This window comes from Melanotaenia boesemani, chromosome 6, assembly GCF_017639745.1.
Source record: "Melanotaenia boesemani isolate fMelBoe1 chromosome 6, fMelBoe1.pri, whole genome shotgun sequence".
Classification (NCBI taxonomy): domain Eukaryota; kingdom Metazoa; phylum Chordata; class Actinopteri; order Atheriniformes; family Melanotaeniidae; genus Melanotaenia; species Melanotaenia boesemani.
Genome location: NC_055687.1, coordinates 26582692 through 26604172, shown reverse-complemented (window position 1 = coordinate 26604172; position 21481 = coordinate 26582692). Strand labels below are relative to the sequence as shown.

Genomic DNA, 21481 nt, shown 5'->3' with positions numbered 1-21481 from the left:
CCTGGGCTGTAAAATCTCTTATAGTTTTCTAGGTAGTATAAATGGCTATGTAAATATAGTAAAGTGCAGCACCAGTGTGCATGCATGGCCACAGAGGATATTAATGCAAAATCATCTCAAATAGTAAAGAAATATGTTTGGGAAATGTAATCCAATAATATAAATAAACACTCAAATGAATGCTATTTTATTTGTTTATTTAAAAAAAAGACCTGGAACCTTATGGAAAATAAAACCAAATATAACCTGAAAATGGACTATTATTTAGAGCTCCCCTTGGTGTCTCAGGTGAGTTTTTTCAACACATCTGCTGTTAAGGAGATCTGAGCTCCCCTTAGCCCCCAAATTCTAACCATGGTAACAGCACACAACAACAGCATTAAATAAATAAAAGTATACAACATGTATGAAATGTACAGTTTATCACTCAGCTAAGTTCATTGCTAATAGGGCAACCATAAAACCAAACTAAACTAACAGGCTCAAAAAGGGCTAAACATCACTTAGTGAAGTAGGGTCAGACACACTGCTGTTAATAAATCAATTCCCCTCCCATGCTTATATACTAAGAAAAAAGCAACAGTTCAATTAAATGCTCTAGTTCAGGGATAACTGAAACTGTACCTGTAAACGTACTGTGTAATGATGGAAAGCCACGTCACCTGCTCCACTCGTTACATTCAAAATTAGCATCTGTACTGTAGTCTGCTAAAAATGCATGTTTCTTATCTTTGCTTGGGTCTCATTAAGTATAATCTCTGTCTCACCCCACCCTGTTTGTCACCTGCTTTGATCCAGATTGAAATATTCTAAATGTTAAATGGGTCACAGAGAAAATTTTGTGAAAGGTTCATGGTTACAAGAGGAAGCCGTCACTATCTTTGACTTTTCCTTTTATGCCTTGAGTTAAATGTCCCAGCTTTTGTGAAAAAAAAAAAAAGACAATGAAATTAGATACAGATAGGCCTGTCCCCCAGCTTAGGGAGTTCTTTGACTTCTTAAGTCTGAGTTCTACTGCATTTTAACAGTTCATCCAATTTACTTCACACCTAGTGGCCGTATTGAAGATGGGAGGAACAGCAGTGTTGAGCGTGAAATTCTTTGGATTGTAAAACAATCAGCCTAGCTTCATACTATGCATACATGCACCAGTCTTCGCATCAAAACAGGGGAATATTTCTTCAATGGAAAATGGATAATGTATTTTTGCGCATGGGTTATCTTATAACCTTCCAAAAACAACCCTTCCAACCCCCGCCTTTTACAATAAATCATCTGCTGAGTCAGTTTATGTCGTCACAACAGGATGTTTTCAAGATGGCCTCACCACACATGTGTCATCAGTGGGAGGTGCTGACAACATTTTTACATGTTTGTTTACACTCTGTAAAGGAGTGTATTCTCATAGCTGTTGAGTGTTGCTATTCTTATAGTAACATTGTTTGTGCGTGTGTTATCAGCTAGGTCTGCTTCCCAAGCTAACTTCAGCTGAAACACACATTATGTATATATATTATGTGTTTGTTACATTTATTTTTCCAGAGTCGGGACAGCGATGCCATATCAATAAAACAAAAGGATCCTGGTTTCTTTTTGATGATGTATCTTATTATAGAGAAGAAGATTATTAATAATACAAAACTATATAAAATCAACAAACAGGAATAAATTGAGCAATTCTACTTTTGACTTAGCACTACAATCAAGTCCAAATTGTTATTCGTAACAAGACCAAATCCCGGCAAAACTGCAGATATGTCTAACAGCTGTAATTGATGTTCAGTGGTAATGAACAAATGCGTGCCAGTAAATAAACTATGATGGTTAACACAGTTACTTTTATAGATGCTAAATAAGTCTATGTTAAATTTGTCACTGTGGACAGGATGGCATTTAAACTCAAAGCAGCACTGCATTTAATTACAGCCTCGCGGAGCAGCCGGCATGCGTCTTATCAAAGAGCAGCCTCTCATTTCTCGTTCTCACTCGTTCCCATAAATGCAACTGATCTGCACTCAGAAACAGCTTTTTATTTGATGGATGTGTGTTCCGCTAACGCAGAAACCTGCGTCACTTCTACTATTAAGTCATATTTAATGGCTTAACTTGACTACTCGTCAGATGACAGCTTCAGTCTGGCTATGTTGTCCCAGGCACATGTTGACTGTTCTCTTTAGTCTTACGAGTGTAAACTGAGCATCTATTTACCCGATGGCAAACATCCTTCCAGCAGAGAACTATTATGCTATTTATGAGATTTATACCATATTGTTAACAGTTATCATGAGGTTTCTTTAGATTACAGCCATAAACTCTGGAAAATGCATGTCAGCAAAATACAGTTGTTTCATAAACATTGATCTAAGTGTGTATTAATTACAGAATTTAATTAAATGGCATTATGTGGTGCAGAGACACACTTGTTTCCTGAAGTGGAATAAATATGCTCAATTTGTCACATGTTTAACAAGGCAATGCAGAAAATAAAAGTATAAGTTTTTCAGCTCAATCCAGACTCGCCTCCAGGCATGTTGTGCTAATCTACAGGTTTTGATTCAGAACTGCCTTCACACATCAGTGCATTGAAAACACAAGAAAACACAAGATTTGGAAAAAAATTCCATCGATCCACCAAAGTCCCAGTTAAAACAGAGCACACAGCTATTGTAAATGCTGTTTACCCACCTGTCAAATCTGGAGTACAATTCATGTTCATAACCTCAGGCATTAAATTACAGTGATTGGCATTGTGTGAGGCGTCTGGTGTAGGTTTTATTACTGTCCTTATTTACATAAAACACATTGAATGTAATTTCAGGGAGTGTTAAAAAAAGTAATCTTTTTTTTCTTTTGGAGGAACACTGAGTTTTTTGACTCAGGTTATGATAAATACATCACTCATTGTATTTTAATTTGTATTATCATCAACCAGATAGAGTACTGATTTACCCAGTATTACTCATTATGGGTAGTTACTCAGAAATGTGACCAACATAATGCAAGGATAAACAGCAGGTTTTTTTTTTATCTCCATCACAAGTTGAAAAACCCAACATAAGCCAAATGAACGAGTCAAAAGTGCTAACACACATTGTTCCTGACTTTTTTGTCCAGCAGCACCAGCAATAACAGCTAATAATAGCATTTCTACCATGTTTCTTCTATATTTGAAGGCAGTCTGCCAGTCCCATCTTGCTTTATTTTTCTCCAAGTAATTTGCAAGACCCACAACTTTTATTATAATATTTTAAAAGAAGCATAATTGTGTCTTTATTTTTCACCTCACAGAGTTGCCAGATCATTAGAGAGACACAACTTGATTCAGTAAAAGCATAGGTTCTTGGTGTACTTGCTACAGTATACATAGTTATTATTACTTGTGACTCTTTTTTGAGTAGACAGAGTTAATGTGACACTTTTAAAATTTTAATTGCACATTGAGCTAAACTTGCTCCTCTGCCACCACCAAGAACTGAAAAGCAGGGAATAGATCTGAACAAGAGCCAGAGGATGCTCTTCATTTCCATTAGGTAATTCAGCTGTCACTCAAAGCTCCTCTGCCCATCTCATCATTTTTTAAATTTAATAAAATTCAACTTATTAAAAAAATAAATCTCCCACCTGTACTTTTTTTCATGATGAGATATATTTGCTACAGCTAACCCCTACTTTGTTTTTAGCATTGCCTTTATGTTTCAACCTCAGAGGCTGCAAAAAGAATTTCATCCAAACAAAAACCGCTATCATTACAGGCCTAATGTACATGAAACTGTAGGTATTGCAGCATCTTGCAATGTGTGCTGTTGATTTTAATTTTACACACCTTCCACTTTCCTTTAACTATTTGCTGCTTTTAAAGATGTTTCAGTTCATGTCTGAGCCAAACCTATTATTATGATGTCTTGCACAGTATGTGAAAGAGGAACGTAATGATAAAAAAAAGGAAAAACTCCTCTGAGACACGCATACAATGGTAGAAAGACAGCAACGTGTTTTTGCATCACTGGCTGTCGTCTAGTTTAATTACCCACATGAAATGAAGTCCTTATCTTAGATGAGGTTTTTTTGTTTGCATTCTGTTCTTGTGGCCCTTGTTTCCACTGCATTGAACTTTCATTGTCTGCCAACCTTCTCTCTCTTTCTCTCTCTCTCTCTCTCTCTCTCTCTCTCTCTCTCTCTCTCTCTATTTTACACACACACACACAGATACGCACGCACGCACGCACAGAGCTGTAGTGAGAGGGCAGTGCAGTCTTTTCATGCATGGCTCACTGTGCTTATGTAAGAGCACTACTTAAACCGGGTTACATCATATAACAGGCAGCACTGTGTCAGTGGGTCACTGTGCCACACACATCCACACAGCTATGCACACACTCCATGTTGGTCCTTTTACTCATTGTATGTGAATGATGCATCATCATGGGCATTTTGCAGGGTCAAAAGTTTTAAAACAGGTTAAGCCTGGTTGCTCATATGTGTTCATACACATGTACAGCACTTATTCCAGATAATTATAATAATGTATATTGTAACGAATTAAAAAAAAAAATAGATGTATGCTCCCCAGTTAAAGCACTGCTGCATCTATAGAATACCAGTAGGGGGGGTCTCTCTGTTTCCAAATTATGCCCCTTACTGTAAGTATCTTCTCAGCCTGTTGCCCAGCTGCTGCTCTCTATTCTCCCTCCCACCTCTGCTTTACCAGCAGGACAGCCCATGTCTGTCTATCTCAGTTTCTTTTGAAAGCAAACACACACACAGACTTGAAGGAGGGTAGGACCAGCCACTCCCACTGTCCTCTAGTTCCATGATAAACACAGAGTGAGAGAGACAGAGACGAGGAGAGGAAGAGAGGGATTGAGGGAGGAGCGTAGCTGCGCTGAAGCCGAGCCCCTCCATCCCTCAGCACGCAGAGTGGAGCAGACGCCAACAACCACACAAACACACTCCCCTCTCAGCTACATGCACAGTCACACACATACCGCATGCACACACCACCACCCCTGCCGCCACTGCCTCCACTCACACACACACACGTACACACACACTCAGACACAGTGACGGCTGCCAGGCTCAGTGGGAAGCAAGCCGTCAGGGAGAGAGCTTGAGAAGAAAGAGAGGGATCGCCGAGGGGAAGAGAAGAAAAGAGAAGAGAGTTGGAGGGGCACCTTGTGGATCTGAAGGGATTTTCCTCTGTGTGAGTGCACGTTTGGATAAGGCTGTCTGCTTCTTCTTCAGCAAGAAGAGTTTACCAAGGCTTTTTCTTTTTGCTCATCTTCCACGCCAGGCTCCAGCGATATCTACCTATCTATCCCCGGAGCTTAACAAAAGAGGGAGGGAGTGAGAAAAAAAAAAAAGCAGTCACAGCTTCAGCTCCAGACCACCCTTTCTCCTCCTCCTCCTCCTCTTCCTCCTCCTCCTGTTCTCTCCCCAGCTCCACATCCATGTGTGAGTTCATCGCTGATTTCACTGTCTTTTGAGGATAGAGCAGAGGACAGCGTGTGTTCTCCAGGATACAGCTGGGCTCTCATTGGGATCAGAGTCTCGTCTGGTGTGGGAGAGAGTGGAAAAGGGGAGACGGGGAAACGGATACACAGGAAGAGAGAAAGGGCTATAGAGAGACTCTGGAAAGCAAATTTAGGGGCATGTTCAGGGCAGCAGAAAAGAAGAGTGAGTCTAATTTCTAGAGCGGAGAGCGCAAACAACCGGCAAGCGAAACCCAACCATTTATCCCCTCTCCTCCTCCTCCTCCCTCTTCTTTTACCCACTCAGCGTCCTCCTCTTCAGTTCCATCTATTGTTTCCTGTATTGCTACTATCCTTCCACATCTTCCTCTCCTCACCCCACACCTCTGTCTTCCCCAACCTCTCTCTGCTGCTACTTCGGCATCTCTCTTTCTAGACCCAGGAGAAGGCAGGCTTTGTGAGGACAAGTAGACAGACTGAAATCCCACGTAGTATCTGTCCTACTGTCCGTCCCTTCTGTGCATTTAACACCTTCACCTGCGAGAGGAGAGCTTTCTCTCTGCATCTTCTACTTTTGGAAAAAGCCCTCTGAAGGATCCAAGCCAGCAGCTGGAAGTGATTGCGCCCCACCTGTGAGCTTCTACCTCCAGCTTTCAGGACTCTTCAGTTGGATTCCAGCTACATGGGAAAACGTTTGGAGCAGCAGCCAATGTACCCCCACTACACCTACTACTACCCCCACTATTTCCAGACGAAGGTAAGATAGTCCTCAAGGTTGACCTATTTTACCCCTCTACTTCAAAGGTGCTTGAGTCTTGCCAGTGCATATTCATGTTATATCTTGTAAATAGCACAAACTTATCCTGCAACTAAATGAAATCTCTTGAAGTCTTAAGCCCAATCAGTACCACGTAAGGAAAAAATTAAGTTTGCCAGGGGTCATTAGCAGAGTTCTCCTTGGTGAATCTACTCTGAGTATGATGTTCCTTAAAATATAAAACATGACTTCAAAAGGGTCTGATTGAAGCTGTCTGAAGAGCACATCCTGGTCTGAGTATTAGTAGAAGCCAAAATTCACTCTATTATTTAAAAAAGGCGTCAAGATAAATGCTGGAAGACCTTCTGAAACAGAACAATGTCCCCCACCTGTCTTCTAGCAGAGAGATATTGATGTCACTCAGCGGGATTTTTTCTTGGCCATCTTCTCTTAGCACTTGACCCTTCCCTCCTCTCTCCGACCCTACCAGCTCCCACCAGCTCTAAGTTCAAGTTCAGGGCAGGGGGCCCATCCTTCCCTCAGCCCTTGTTTTCTCCCCTATTTTGTCCCTCTCCCACTCCATCACCCTCTCCCGCAGCACCCCTCCCTTCACTGGCCATCATATGATAGCATGTTGTAGAAATGATTGATTGAACCTGATATACCTCTCGGATTACTCAGTATGCAGAAAACTGCCAGTTTTTTCTTGTTTCTTGCAGCGTTAAACCACTTTCTCTTTTTTACATGTAGAATGCATAAACCAAGTATCTTGATAAATTCATTTCAAAAACACATACGCTGACATACTCTGATTCTTCTACCACCAAGTGGAAGAAAATGGATTATGAAGGCCTGATCGATTGCTCCTGCATCATATCAGCCGCCATTCCCTTTGTCTGCTGTGATTCATCTGTTTTTTTTTCTTTTCTTTTTTTGGATGTGTGATAGTAAATGTGAGGAGTTGGCAGCTTTACTGCAATATCTAGTAAATGTGCATGTGTCAGTGAGAGATGGAGAGAGACTCACAGAAAGAGTGTAGGAGTGGGATGCTATGAGAATAGAGAGATCACGCTATTGAGTGGACACAGTGTGGGAAGAGCAGGTAAGAAAATTATTGCTTGACTGTTAAAAGTATGTTAAAATGCAATCCACACACATTTTAGATCAGTATCAGCATAGTTAAGTGGTGACCAGGATACTATTAGTTGCACCAGAAACAAAAGAGTCATTTAAATTTGGATTGTTAATTGAATTACCATTCATTTTTTGCAATAACAAATTAAGTAAATTAATTAAATAAAATCCTACAAGTCTGGTAAAATTTTGGTGAAAATGCATCCAAACTTTTTTTTTTTTTTTTTTTTACATGTTTTTGTTTTTTTTGTTTAAAATAAGTGTATTAGTGCCAAAAGTATTGCAAAGTTATTCAAATGGTTAAAGCTTCTGAAGATATTAAATTTGATAGGCTGACAGGTGTATTTTCACTATAGGTTTAATGTGGATTATATGGACCATTCATTTTTTTTTTATCTAAAATGTTACGATATGTTCAGTGCTTACTAGTTTTTCCACTGAACACGACTGTTTCACTGCCATGAGTTTCAGATAATGTCAGTGTATAACAGTTGCTACAAAGATGCAGGGTTGGTTGAGTCCAAATCAGCAATTAAGTGGTAATACAGCTAATACTCTCCAGTCAAAATATGTATAAACCTTTTATACAATCGATGTATCACTCTTTAATTGGTGGGTGGATTTGAGAAGAAGTGATAAGCCACATTTTGAATATACCAACACTAGTTTGGCTTTAAAACATATTTCAGTACTTGGTTTAAACACATTTAATCTTGCAATTCTTTGACTTTAGTTTAGACAATGGAATAAATGTTCCCAATTAACTGCAGAAATTAGCTGCCAGAGACATTTGCATCTTTGTATTTGTGGCATGTGAGCATCAGCCACTTATCTGCTGATCTCAGAGTTGTTCACATTTACATGTGGGAGCTGTCTGCTGGTTTTAAGAATGTGCTCAAGATGAATAAACGGAGGGCGGGAAGCATTTCTTAATGCTCATCTGTGATTTGGTTGCAATGAACACTATCTCCAACAATGAGCATGCTTTTCATTTGCTAATATGGAAGACTGGGAAGTGCACATTGTTCTCTCTGCTAAATTTCCATTTCCAAAAACTTTATACATAGATGTTGAATATCTGTTAGTAAAATTAATTCTATAACAGGATGACGTGAAATAAGAAACTAATTTTATCATTTTGTAATTAATTAAAGCAACATCAGGAAATTTAGCAATTCATTTAAGGATTTGTAGGTTTATTGCGCAAGATATTGCTGTGGAAGCTCATGTAGGTTAGATTAACTTAACGTGTGAGGCATGTCTGTCACCCAGTTTTATGCGTACAGATGTCTCAGTGTCGCACTGCTCTCTTCTTCCATGATTTATCTCCATCAGTTCAAGGTCATCTCATTTCTCTCAAGTATCTGCAACAGGCATCTGGCCCAGACCATCACTTCATTCCTTACACTCCCTCCATCCCTCCATCCCCCTCTTCCCACCAGCCCCTCTCTCTGCTGTCAAGGTCAAATCAAATTGGATCCTACCTACACAGAGCTTACACTCTTAGCTGCAGTTACACTATGAGTATGTGTGTGTGTTCACAAATGCATTCATGGACGAATAAAACATGCATCCGTATGTCAGTTTTGTGGCCGTGACTGCATGTTAACCTGCAACTTTGTCTGTCAATTTGTGTGCGAGATGAATATATTTGCTCACTTTTGTGTGGATAAAGTGCAGAAGTGTTTTACGTGAGTACTGAGAGTGTGTGTCTGAACAGTGAATCCCCCTCTGCCTGACCCCTTTACAAAGCTCTCTGAGTCCCAAAAGAATGGTTTGTGTGTGTGTGTGTGTGTGTGCGTGTGTATGTTGGTGTGGATCTAAGGCCCCTTAAAAGGCCTCAGTTATACATCTATGTGGACCTTGACAATGGCCTATAGTTTGATCTGCCTGTTTTGCTCTCACATATAGGAGGGTGTGTGTGGGTGTAAGTGGAGCATGCAGGTAGTGCTCAGACTCCTTTTCTTTATGTACAAAACACAAAAAAGACAAAAACTAAAGCCCTTGTACTTATTGATCTGTCTGTAGCTCATATTACTAAACATATTTCTTCTCTTGCTTACTGGTCTGATTGAGATCTCATTAATATTATGGGATCGCATGAGGGTTTTCTTTCTGTGAAAATTAAAGTATTTGTCCAGCACCATACAAGTCTTGAACCACCCCTTGATTTTATTTAATGCTTCCAAGGTGTCAAACTTTCTTGTCATATCTTACAGTGGATTTGAACTAGTTAATGAAGTTTTTTTGTTTTTTAGTTTTAACATTTAGCTTCCTTTCCAGTCATTTGTGTTCTCTTTGTTGAGCCCCTTCATGGCAAACAGATGAATCAGTGTTGTGTCTGTACAAAACAAACAACTAAGCAGGGTTTGAATTTCAGGGGCGCTCAGAGGAGCTTGGCTCCTCTGAAAGGCAGATCTCCCCTAAAGACATTCTGCTGATCCTTTAAGGGGGAGCCCTAAACAGTCCACTTTCAGGTTACATTTAATTTTTCAATAAGGTTCCTGTTGTTTCCTTAATAGCAATAATTTGTCAGCATTATGTGTTTAGTCGTTTTTTTAATCTAATTAAATAAGTCCTCCAAACGACGCAGGTGATCCGTTCTGATTCCGTCAGCACCGTGGACAGCAGCATTGTTTGCTCTTTGTGTGCTGTGAGCGTCCATATAACAAACACTTGATATGCTTCCTTTTGTGGTTGTTAAAAGAACTTTCTGTCCCCGTCTCTGATTAAACAAGTTGCATACAGTAGAAGCAGAGGGTTTCTTTTGGTAGTAACCAAAGTTTTGACTTTACTACATGCTCTAATATTTATGCACGTGACTTGCAAAGTTCTGGTGCGCACCTGAAAATAAGGCACCCCCAAAACCTTGGTGTAATTCGAGCCCTGCAACTAAGCAAAGAATACTAAGTTGTATCTTAAGGCTCTTTGTTATTGTTTTTCTTTTTTTTTTTTTTTTTTTTTTGTTTCTTGCCTCTATAATAAATGCCAAGCTTGATAGACATAAAAACAAAACAAAAAAAAAAACATGCATTTCTGCACCAGGAAGGTAATTCCTTCTGTTAGCTGAGAACTTGGCATGCATGGTGTGAAGTGTGTCCTGAAAATATATAAATAAACTGGACAAATGGAGTAGCAGAGAAAAAGTTGTAAGCCAAAACTGGACTGAAAATGAATGGCAGCAGGTTTTATGGAATGTTGAATCCTCCCCAAAGGATGGACCTCAATATAAATGGGGTAGTGTGAAACCACTTGTCAGCCAACTATTCCTGGAGACTGCTTGAACTGGATGTGGTGTGATAACTTCCAATCATTTCATTATCAATCTTGGTACTTTGAGATTAGCTTTGCACCTGTCATAACTCCAAATAGTTTAATTATTTCATGTTGTGTGAGAGCGTTCTGCTTGGGGGAGGTGTCCTCCAGAGGATGGGAGGATTTGGGGAAAGTCTTTTCTTAGTTGTTGAATTCCTGTACTGAGGGGCAGGGGAAAAGATGGAGGTGATTCGTGACCATGCACTGCTCCTGTCGCTGATCAGCTGGGCACTGAAACTTGTAATTAATGAAAAATTTGGAGATAGATGCTATTTCTGAAAATGACAACACCTCAAACCCTACGATATGTGTTTGACTCAGAATCAGAGGCATTATTTCAATATGTGGTGGAACCACCATGACAAAGATTACAGAAGGACACATCTGGTAAATAATCTCATCAGCTGTAGTTTTACAAAATTTATTATTCTTATTTTTTTCCAAATTTAATAACCTTTGCTCAGTTTTTCACCCCTACAACCCTTTGAATGTTACACACCTCTTCATTGTTACCCATGGCTAAGTTGCTAATGGCTTTTCTTTGTACACAATCTGTGAAGTGCATGTTAGTAGATGCTAACTACTCTGCTTGTGTATATAAGTTGGCTTGGCTTCTCAGTGGATGTAAAAGCAACAAAAAGATACTTTTGGTTGCCCAGTGAATAAATGTATTAATAGAAAATATTGTTGCCTCCCATAACTTAAAAAAAAGGGCAACTTGTCCTTCCAACCAGAAACCCACTTTCTTGGGCGCATCTCTGAAACAAAACCTAAGCACTGTGCTCTGAGAGTTATTGGTGAATCACTTGTTCCTTTAAGTGCAAAAACATTTGCTTTTAAAACAGTCACATTGTACTAAATGCATGATCTAGCTGGATTACGCTGATTGGAGAACTTGACCATATAAGAAAATACAGGAACTGTCTGGTAAGCAACAGTTTGAGACAACTGAACAGACCCAATTCCTTTAGCACAAAAATACTAAAACATGCATACATAGTCATCTTTTTAAAGTTTTGGGTGATATTTAATCCTTTGTTGACCACTCTCAGAACAAACCTTAAAGCTTTATCTTCAGGCATTTTTTTTAAATTCATGTAGTAATTAATAACACTTATTGTTGCACTTTCACGTTCACATCTGTCCATCACTGACACATTTATATTTACCCAAACAGGTAGAGGTAGGGATGGTTCAGTACAGGTAACTTCCACAGATTTTTAATGAGATGTAGTGATTAGATTTGCTGTACCAAATGGTTGAACAAGGCACCAAAAGGAGGAGGGGGGGGGGGGGGGGGGGGGGTAATAGATTGTTTTAACACTGCAGATAAACCAGAAAACATACGAAAACATGCCACAGTTCTATTAAAGAAATGGTTTAGCCTTATATAATCTATTTCCACTTGTGTTTGCACATTTCGATAAATCATTGAACCTTTTTCCTGCTTTCATTACACTATTTAAAAAAAGAAGTGTGGCTCAAGACTTTTGCACAGTACATATATGCAGACTAGCTCACTACCTAACAATATCTTTTAACAGCCACAGACTTCCTCACACTCATGCACACAAAGCACCTTCACACGAAGGCGGTTATAAAAAACTAGCTTAAACTAACAATGATAAGCCAGCCAGATGACAGAGTGTGTGTAGATTTGTGGTTGTTAAACACAGATTTGCTCTTGCTCTGCCTCCATAATGGGCTATAGGTTCTGTTGGTGTACACTAGCAGGGGATGTGGAGGAGCAGCAGCAAGCCTTCTTATGTAAACCTAGTGGTTCTTAATTAGGTCCATTAGAGGGTAGAAGGAGATCAGGGTGGATATTGCTGTATTTTCTGTGTGATTCTTTCAGGGATCATGCTGTAGCTATAGGGAGAAGATCTGTCCTTAAAACTGTTTTTCTTCAGAATAAGTATTATTTAAGATGACTAAAAGGGTTGGTTTCCGTTATTATTGCTGAGTATTATTGCTCCTGTGGGTTGCAGATTTTTGTTCAGAATGTAATTTTTTATGGCCACAGATATTCTTTTCTTTTTTTTACTTCTTTCTTTTTTTTTTTTTTTTTTTTTTTACTGTTTCAAAACCTTATTACCTCTGCCAAGGCGGAGGTCATGTTTTCATGTTTTCGGCAGCGTTGGTTGGTTTGTCTGTTTGCTGTCTGTTAGCAACATAACTTAAAAAGATATAGAGACAGATTTTGATAAAATCTTCAGAAAATCTCTGAAATGGAATAAGGAAGAAGTGATTAGTTTTGGGGGTGATCTGGATACTGGATCCAGGAATTTTTTAAAGGATTCTGTATTATGGGGAGTTATGGATAATTTTGCAACAGGAGCTTCTAACTAATAAAAAATACCTACAATCACTGGCAAAAATAACTCAATAAATAAATAAAGTATATATATATATATATATATATGGTTTGGTGGAAGTCGGCGTTCTCTGCGTGTTTCTAGTTTGTAATGATACAGCCATTATCAAAAACACTTTTCATGTAATTAATTCTATGTATTTATTCATTTATTATTTATCTATTTATTTTTCTTCATTTGTATTGGCAAAAATGTGTTGTAATGTAGTTAGTAGTGTGTTGTCATATCATAAGGCTGAGGAAGACAGTATTGTGTCAGGCTGGAAAGCAAAGTTGTGAGATGAAGTATCTCAACTCCTGGGCACTCCACGCCAGCTTAAGGCTTGGGAGTGTGCATAACAGAGGGCAATGTACTTCAAAACACTGACCTGTGTTCATCAACCTCTCTTACTTAGTCTTTAGGCTTGTCAAAGAATGGTAGATAGAGTGATATTAATGCCACACCATTGGGTAATTTTGTGTCCCATTTGCACTGAGGCTATGTGATAATCTTGACTTTCAAGATCTGTATTTCTACATTTATGCATACACTGCACGAATAACCTTGTGAAATGTTGTTAAACATTTTACTCAGTTTCAGCAAATATTAAACATACCTGACAAGATGTAAAGAGAAATAGTGTTTGCAATTTTTATAAGTAACGAGGCCTCTATTTGGAGGCGAGAGGGTGAAGTTGTACATGTCACTGTTCTTACTGTTCTGCTCTAAATGCAGACACCTATTCCCCTTGGCTAGGTTTAAAACTACATATTACAATTCTCGTTTCACAATGAGTACTTCATGTTACAAATGTTCCTCAACTCTTCATCTATGTTTTTTTTTTCTAAATCAGTCTGTTTGTAATTACTCCAGTTGCTCCAGTTCTTTGGACACATTTTTAAACCCTCTGAAAACCCATAGGATATGCCCATCAACTTTAGCCTTCATTAAATCTAATCCTTCTCTTATCATTCCTTTCTCCATCATCCTTATTTGGAAAATCTCAGTTAGGAGCCAGGGATGTTCTGCAGATAACTATACAGTTCACTAGTATATATTTTACATTCAGCTATTATTTTCTAATGAGAAAAAAAGAGAGTAGAAGCAGATCTCTGAGTTAGCTTTACATGGTTTTTAAAATGTTAAGAATCTTTCCGGCAGTATTTATCTCATCTTCCTTCATGTCTGTATTTCTCTGATCATCTTCATGTTTTGCTCTACTTTCAGATTAGGATTTTCTGTCTGTTTATGTGTGTGTCTGAACTTTCATCTGTGAAAGCATGCAAGGATCACCTCTGAATTTAGTATCGCTATTCAAGTTTTTAAATCTTTTTAGTCTCTGATGATGGCTGGTTGGAAATGCAAATCTTTGATGATAATCACTAAGAGCACGATAAGAAATGCTAACAGAGGGGAACAAAGTTGCATTATCAACCAGCAGATCATTAGTTTGCCGCAGATCAGTGTGCTAATATGCTCAGCGGCACACAAGGAGCTTTAATTAAGGTAATGAGAAACAGCATTCAGCTGATATCAAAGTAATGACACATGTGGACACGCCTGGACATCCAAACAGAATACTGCATCCCTTCAAAAATGAGCTTTTCACATTCAATTACTCTCCATTATGCACTAAATAAATGTGGTCGGTGTTTGACTTAGCTGTGATGAGCAAACATAAAGGCAGGAGAAAAAGAGGAACACACACAACATGGAAATGCAAATCTTTAAACACAAGGACAGCGTCAAGAAATTGATTCACTAATCGTCTAATCATCCATTTCATTCTTTGTCTTCTTTCAAGTCTCTGTTCCACCTCTTGTCAAACATAAAGTACTTGGCCTTAGCAGAAACAGTGACCATAAATTATGCAGCACTCATCTCGCACACATACAGACACAAAATAGTGTGTGTTTAGTGTGTAAAGTAAACAGGGATATAGGGTTTATGGCCCAGTGTGCATTCTGCTCATGCCCTCTTTCTCCTCATACATCTGCCTCGCTGCATCAGTTGTAGTTTTATAGCCGACAACATTGGCATGTGCATGTTGTTTAAAGACCCAACTACTCTGTTTGGAACTCAGCTCTGATCTTGATAGCATTGTGTGCCAGTGCAGACAAGAGAGAATGTCCTTATGTTGCCTTCTTTTAATGCCCTCTCAACAGTCTCCCTGCTTTTTTTTTTCTCTCTGCCCCTTTCCTGCCTCTCTCCCACTGTGTTCTGGGCTCTCTCTCCTTCTCTCCCACCATCTGTTCACATTGCCCGTAGTTTTTACTGCTTAAAAGGGACTCTCCTAACCACCCATATATGTCCATTTATTATTCTCCGTGGGCTGTTCTATTCTCGTCCCAGTACAGTAGCGGATGCTGACCATTGCCTCACTTTTCCGAATAGGAGTGAAAAAGCTTCAGCAGGTCAACACGTGCACAGAGGGGTGAGCGAAGCTCCCACCTGCCAGTTTGGTAATAGAAAAATATTTGGTAAAAGAGAGAAAGGAAGAGAAAGAAGGAAAAGGGATGAGAAGGGAAATATGGAGTAATAAATATAAAAAAAGAACAGATGGCTGTAGCAAAACAGAATTCCAAGGAAAAGAAAGAGAGACAATGGTCCAAAGGGAAATAAAGAGTGATGCAGTGAGGAAGACTGAAGTTGGAGGCTGGGTCAGGGAATAATGGTACTGCTGCATTTTTAATCGTTGGCCACTTTGTAGCAACCCTTGTCTAATGGATTCTCTGCCTCTTAAAAGCTCCTGTCAGAGCCCTCAACCTCAAACATTTATACCACGGAAATTACTGGGAGCTCCAGCAGTCACCAACACTTCCTCATCGAATGTCCAACAACTTAATATTGTCTGGCAGCTGCCGTAACTTCAGTTGGTACAAAGACGCATTGGCAAATCCTGTTCAGAGTTAAATTTAAAATACATTTATTGAAAGGAAGTGGCAAAGAAATACTGAGCACTTTGAGAATGTCTTAGGCTTACAAGTAATTCACAATTCTTTGGACATCAGCTTGCTGCCTTTTAAAGCCCAATGTTAAGTGCATGACCAAGACTTTATAGGTGGGATCAAAAAGACCACAACCTTTAGCTATTCACATGTTTGTGTGTGTATAATTCAATATTGAGGGCAATGCCCCTGACCATGAGGCTAATGTAGTTTCTGAAGATAGTAAAGTTTATTTATGAAGCACATTTAAAACAACTGCTGTTGACCAAAGTGCTACACATAACTACTAAGAAATTTCATCAGCACAAAAATAGCAAATGAAGAAACCAAGAATTGCAATACAATTAAAATAAATTATATATATATATCAATAAAATTATTAAAAGCTATAATTTATAAATGGAATTAAAAATCAAGACATTCATATGTTTTAAGACAATACATTCTCTTTCATGAGCCAGCCAATATTCGGGACAGCCAAAAGCAAACAATCACTGGATCTGAGTGACTTAACGTTCAAGCCCAAAAAATAAATAAATAAATAAAGAATAAATAAATAAATACATAAAACAAACCCAAAGTGCTCATTCACACATGAAGCAGAGACATTCAGATGCCATGAGACTGATATGTGGAAGGTCTTGTCTGAAAGGGGCTTAGCTTTACTGTAGTCTTCAAATCCAGCACTTTAAACCTTTATGTCCATTCAGATAAGACCATTTTTAAAAACATGGAACAAAACTGAAATTTTTTATAATTAAATACTTCACATTGCTCCAAATAAAATGTCTCGCTGTGTGTGTATTTCCGTAAGCACCAGCTGGAGCTGACACACTATACAAATATCACACTCTGAAAGATGATTAAAGAAATGTATTGTTTGTCCTCTTGTGGAGAAGCTTTGATTTTTAATGAAACTGAGTGCATATAATTTTTATAAATACGTCTAGATGCTCAACTTCCCATCTGTGAGAGGAGAATAAGATTTTAGAGATCGGTGAGAGAATGAGAAAAAGTTCAAAAGGTACAGTGTTAGTCAAATACTTCTTTCTTCATGTTACAGTTTACCCAGGTGTCAGTGAAGAGCCGCTGGTAATCAGAAGTTTATACATTTCCAGCTTTTAACAGTTTATTTTCACTGACATCTTTTCATCCAACATTACAGTCAAACAGCACATTTCCTCTGGTTATTTTCTTGTTAGGCTCAAATTAAAGCATAAGTTAGTGAAGCAAACACTGTCTTGTTATGTGCTTTTACTGGATTTAAGTACTGTAGCAATGCAGCTCTAATTATCATCTATCCTGGTGTTTAGTCTGATTCACTCCATTATCTTTGTTTATGGCTTTAAAAGAATTGCTGATGTGATTCTTGTCGTTTTCTGTAACTAACATCGTAAGTTGACATGTGTGGGAGTCTTTTGTGATAAGATCTGCTGACCCATGACGTCCCTGTATTGTTTGTTTTTCTAAAATATAAGTATGGAAATCGAGTTTTAATTAGAAATTATATACACCTACATGCTGTCAGTACACTTTCAATAACATTACTGATGCTGAATCTCAATTTGTCCCACTTTAAAGTGGCCCAATGCATATAAATACAATATTTATTGTGTGTTGTTATTATTATTATTATTATTATTATTGTTGTTGTTGTTGTTGTTTGGATTTAAGTGAAGAATTATAATATTTTCTGTTCATGGCCTTAATAAATTTCTATAATTGAACATTTGAATCTATTACCCGAAAATATTATTCGCACACATGCCGTGCATTAAATATGTGATGTCATTATTGCTATCAGCTTTGGGATTTCAATTGTCAGCGTGTTTCTCGTTTCTCATTTTTCATTCATTGTGTGAACTCCCTGATGGGAGCATGACGGGGTGGGTTGGGAGGGTCTGTGCATCGGTGGGTGAGCGATCCCTACGCCAGGGACTACAGAGATAATTGAAAGAATGGCCTGAGGAATTTTTCCCTACATGTTGTTCCTCATAGGTGTTGCTTCTGTATGCCACCCTGTCTGTTCTCTTCTTTTTACTGGTCTTTTTATATCTCTTACTGTCTCAAGGCAGCACAGGTCGGGCAGGTTAAAGGGAAATTCCACAGATGAATATCTAAGCGGCCGGTGTAAAATGATTTGTGGTGTTCAGTGTATTTTGGTAAATTAAAAATGTACCCTTTTCTCCCTCGCTACTGTCTTTCTACTTTGCAGAACACCTTGTCATTTGCTTTACAGAATGCATTAAATCAGGTATTTATGTTGAGAAAAGAGTAATAATATTCTGAGCTGGAATGAGCAGAATGATTTCTAAGCTGAGAAAAGTTTAAAGACCTTCAGTGTCATGGAAGAATTTCTCAACCCGCTTGTGAGAGCTTCTCTCATCACCTGTGCACTTGATGTCAACCTGACCTCAGCATTTCAGTCAGGTTGAGTTATGAACTTTGACTGGATCATTGCAACACTTTGATTCTTTTCTTTTTCAGCCAATCTGTTGTAGATTTGCTGCTGTTGAGATGGACAGATGCTGCCAGATGGACAGCTTTAGCTGTGAGACAGATTTGACATTTGACTTTAACTTTTTTTTGTATACGAGTTCATGGTTGACTCAAGCCCAAATCCTCCCCCAACCCTAAGCTGTGCTGCCATGCTCAATTTAAAGACAAGAGACTTTCCCCTTGTAATCCTTCCAAACAAGACCTTTTTGTTAGGTATCTTTCTAATTTTACTGTCAAGAACTTTACTATTTATCATGCTCACCCACTCCTGTAAAGCCTGGTATGTAGCTCTTGGCCTTCTTAAAATTTCTCTGAGCTCTGTATGCTTTGACCTTGGGAAAAACTCACAGAGACTGGGAACTACCAATAGTTGTCAATCTTCCCAGGAATGGGGAAACTGACAGCTATTTAACATGTTTCCAATTATGAATAATCTTTTTCATTGTTAAATGATGGAAATTGTTTGGACATTACCTTATAACCCTTCCAAGACTGATGTGCATCAAAATGTCCTTCTCTAAGACCAATGTTGACAAGTTTTGTTCTTGGTGTTGTGTTCACACACACCTGAATGGTTTAAACCAACAAACTGCCAAAACTTCTGCATTCACAGAAGTGCTCAAACTTACTGATGATCAATTAATCAAGTGTATTATAATTAGTGTGTAGGTAAACATTAATGTAGGACCAGACAACATAAAGTGTAGCTAGTAGACCCTTGATTACTATCTACACTTTTATGTCCTATGGAAGCTTCTACATTTTGTCTTAGTTGTTGAAAAAATATATAAATATGGTGTAATATGTGATGCATTGTTGCTTGTCTGTAGTTACAACCAACATCAATTTTACAACCTGATAGGAAACAAATGATTGTCCAAATATGTAAAAAAATAAAAATTGAAAGAGGTTGTACTTTATGTTTTACACAACCTTATGCTATAGTCAAAGAGATTGCCTGCTTCTAAAGTACAACACTAACAAGGCATCAAAAATGAGATGCCTGCTAAAACCTTGCATCAACTACAAATCCAGCATAGGATAAGTTAGATTTGGGCTGCACAGTCTGAAGTATTGTCTGACAGCTTATCCTTATGTATCAGTCGTGTTCTGGGCGAAGATATGTGGCAAACTTTAAAGTACAAATCAAGGTTAGAGTCCACTAACTAACATCTTGGTAGAGTCTGTTCTGGATCATATAACTTTCTAAGTGTATGGATTTGGGGGTGCTGACGAGTATGTGCTGAAGGAAGGCCACACATTGATTATTTAATCTGAGCTCAGATATTCATCATGTTGTTGGTAGAACTACTTGGCCATGAGCAAAGTGAGAATATGATTTGCCAAAAAACAGATGATAAACAACCTGTGTGCTTGGCATTCAGTCTCCTCCATCTCTTCTTACATGAAAGTGTTCTAGTATTAATATTTCATTTTTATATTTTCATTAAATGTTATACTCAAAATAAAGTCTTGCCAATGAAAATGAGAGAAAAATCCAAGTTTCTCCATAAAATAATAATTAATTTCTGCAAATTTCTGATCATAAAAAGTACCCACTCCCTCCCAGTGTCTCGTTTTAAAGATGGCTATTCACTGACAGTTTACATCTGTGTCACTTTAGAGTATTTGTGAGTACACAGGAAACATTTATTTATTTATTTATTTTTTTGTGACCAGAGGCACAGTGGGACAAATCCCAGGGAGAGAAGACTCTGGAGCTTGACCCCTGCAAACTGTCTTTCTCCCTCTGAAAGAAAAATACAAGAAGAAAAGCAGTTAAACTCCATCAAACTGCCACAGTGTTTTCCCTTGCACACAGTTTAGCTCGGTTACAGACACACTCTTGTCCTTGAGCCAGAGGTGGCTGGCCAGGCCAAACATCTCCTATTCCCTGCTAATGAAATCCTGAATAAAATCCTCCCTACTCAGCTTGATCCTCCACAAACACACACAGTCTGTCACACACAATTGTAGAAGTACAAACAGACAAAAATACAGACACCCACTCTTCAGGGCTCTCTCTCTCTCACACACACACACACACACACACACACACACACACACACACACACACACACACACACACACAAACACACACACTGAGAACCCCTGCAATCCCAGCCAGGGATTATCCTGTGAAAACACTTCTTTTGTTGGACCTCAGTCAAATGACTTTTTGGAGTACTATTGCTTTTATCAAAGCTGTCCCCACATACTGTGTGTGCATACTGTATAATGCGTGTGTGTGGGTGGGATGGTATGTGTTGTATAGGTCCAAACATAGGCTGCTGCTAATTGCAGGGAGCTAATGCATAGTGAACAGTCATTGATGGCACTTGAAGAAGCTGTTCTTATTTCTCATTATTTTTGTGTGCATGTGAGTGTCTAATCTGATGCTTGTGATTCTCTAAAGTTAGTATAAGACAAAATCACTGTGGTCTGTTGTCTGCTGACAGACTGGTTGGATGTTTTGGACATTTAAGCTTTACATTTATGAATAAAGACAAGAGCACCGAAAGAAAACAGTGCTATAGGCTTGTTTCTTGAGCTGCAGTCAGTGTACGGTCTACTTTTGTTCAGTGGGTGATTATTTACAGTGGAACCAACTCTCAGCCTTGGCAGTGGCCAACTCAGCTGACTAGGTCCAGATTTTTTAAGCTGCTTGCAGCTTTTATTCATTTACACTACTGCATCTCCTCAGAGACTCCCAGTCTTTTACAGAGCTCTGTTGGAGTGTGTTCGAGATTTGGTGTGTGAGCTTTTATATGTGTGAGATGGATATTCCTGCTTATACAAAAACACTTAAGGCTAGTGAGTCAGTAAGTCAGTGATGTCACTAGGTGCACGTCCTGTGTCCCTGATGCATAAAAATCTGTAAAGGACGCAGTATTGATGCGTCCTGGGGACAAACCCCATTTTTCCCATGAAAAACGATACATTGTGAGGAACAACTTGTGTTTAAAATCACAGCAACTGGCAAAAAGTTCAGTGTTTCCCCTACAT

The 21481-nt window shown here is 38.7% G+C and overlaps 1 protein-coding gene across 6 annotated transcripts in view; it reads left to right on the top strand.

The window, feature by feature from the left end:
* The window catches only part of LOC121641929 (RNA-binding motif, single-stranded-interacting protein 3-like), a 175867-nt gene that overhangs the window by 27585 nt on the left and 126801 nt on the right, over positions 1-21481 (top strand). Inside the window, exons 1-2 of one of the 6 annotated variants that reach the window (XM_041988321.1) lie at positions 4969-5200; positions 5905-6225. In XM_041988321.1, coding sequence (XP_041844255.1) covers positions 6151-6225 — 75 coding nt within the window. In that variant the 5' untranslated portion in view covers positions 4969-5200; positions 5905-6150. Of the gene's footprint in view, positions 1-4966; positions 6226-21481 lie in introns of those variants that run through there. The other 5 variants (XM_041988319.1, XM_041988322.1, XM_041988323.1 and 2 more) reach the window with 5 other exon arrangements.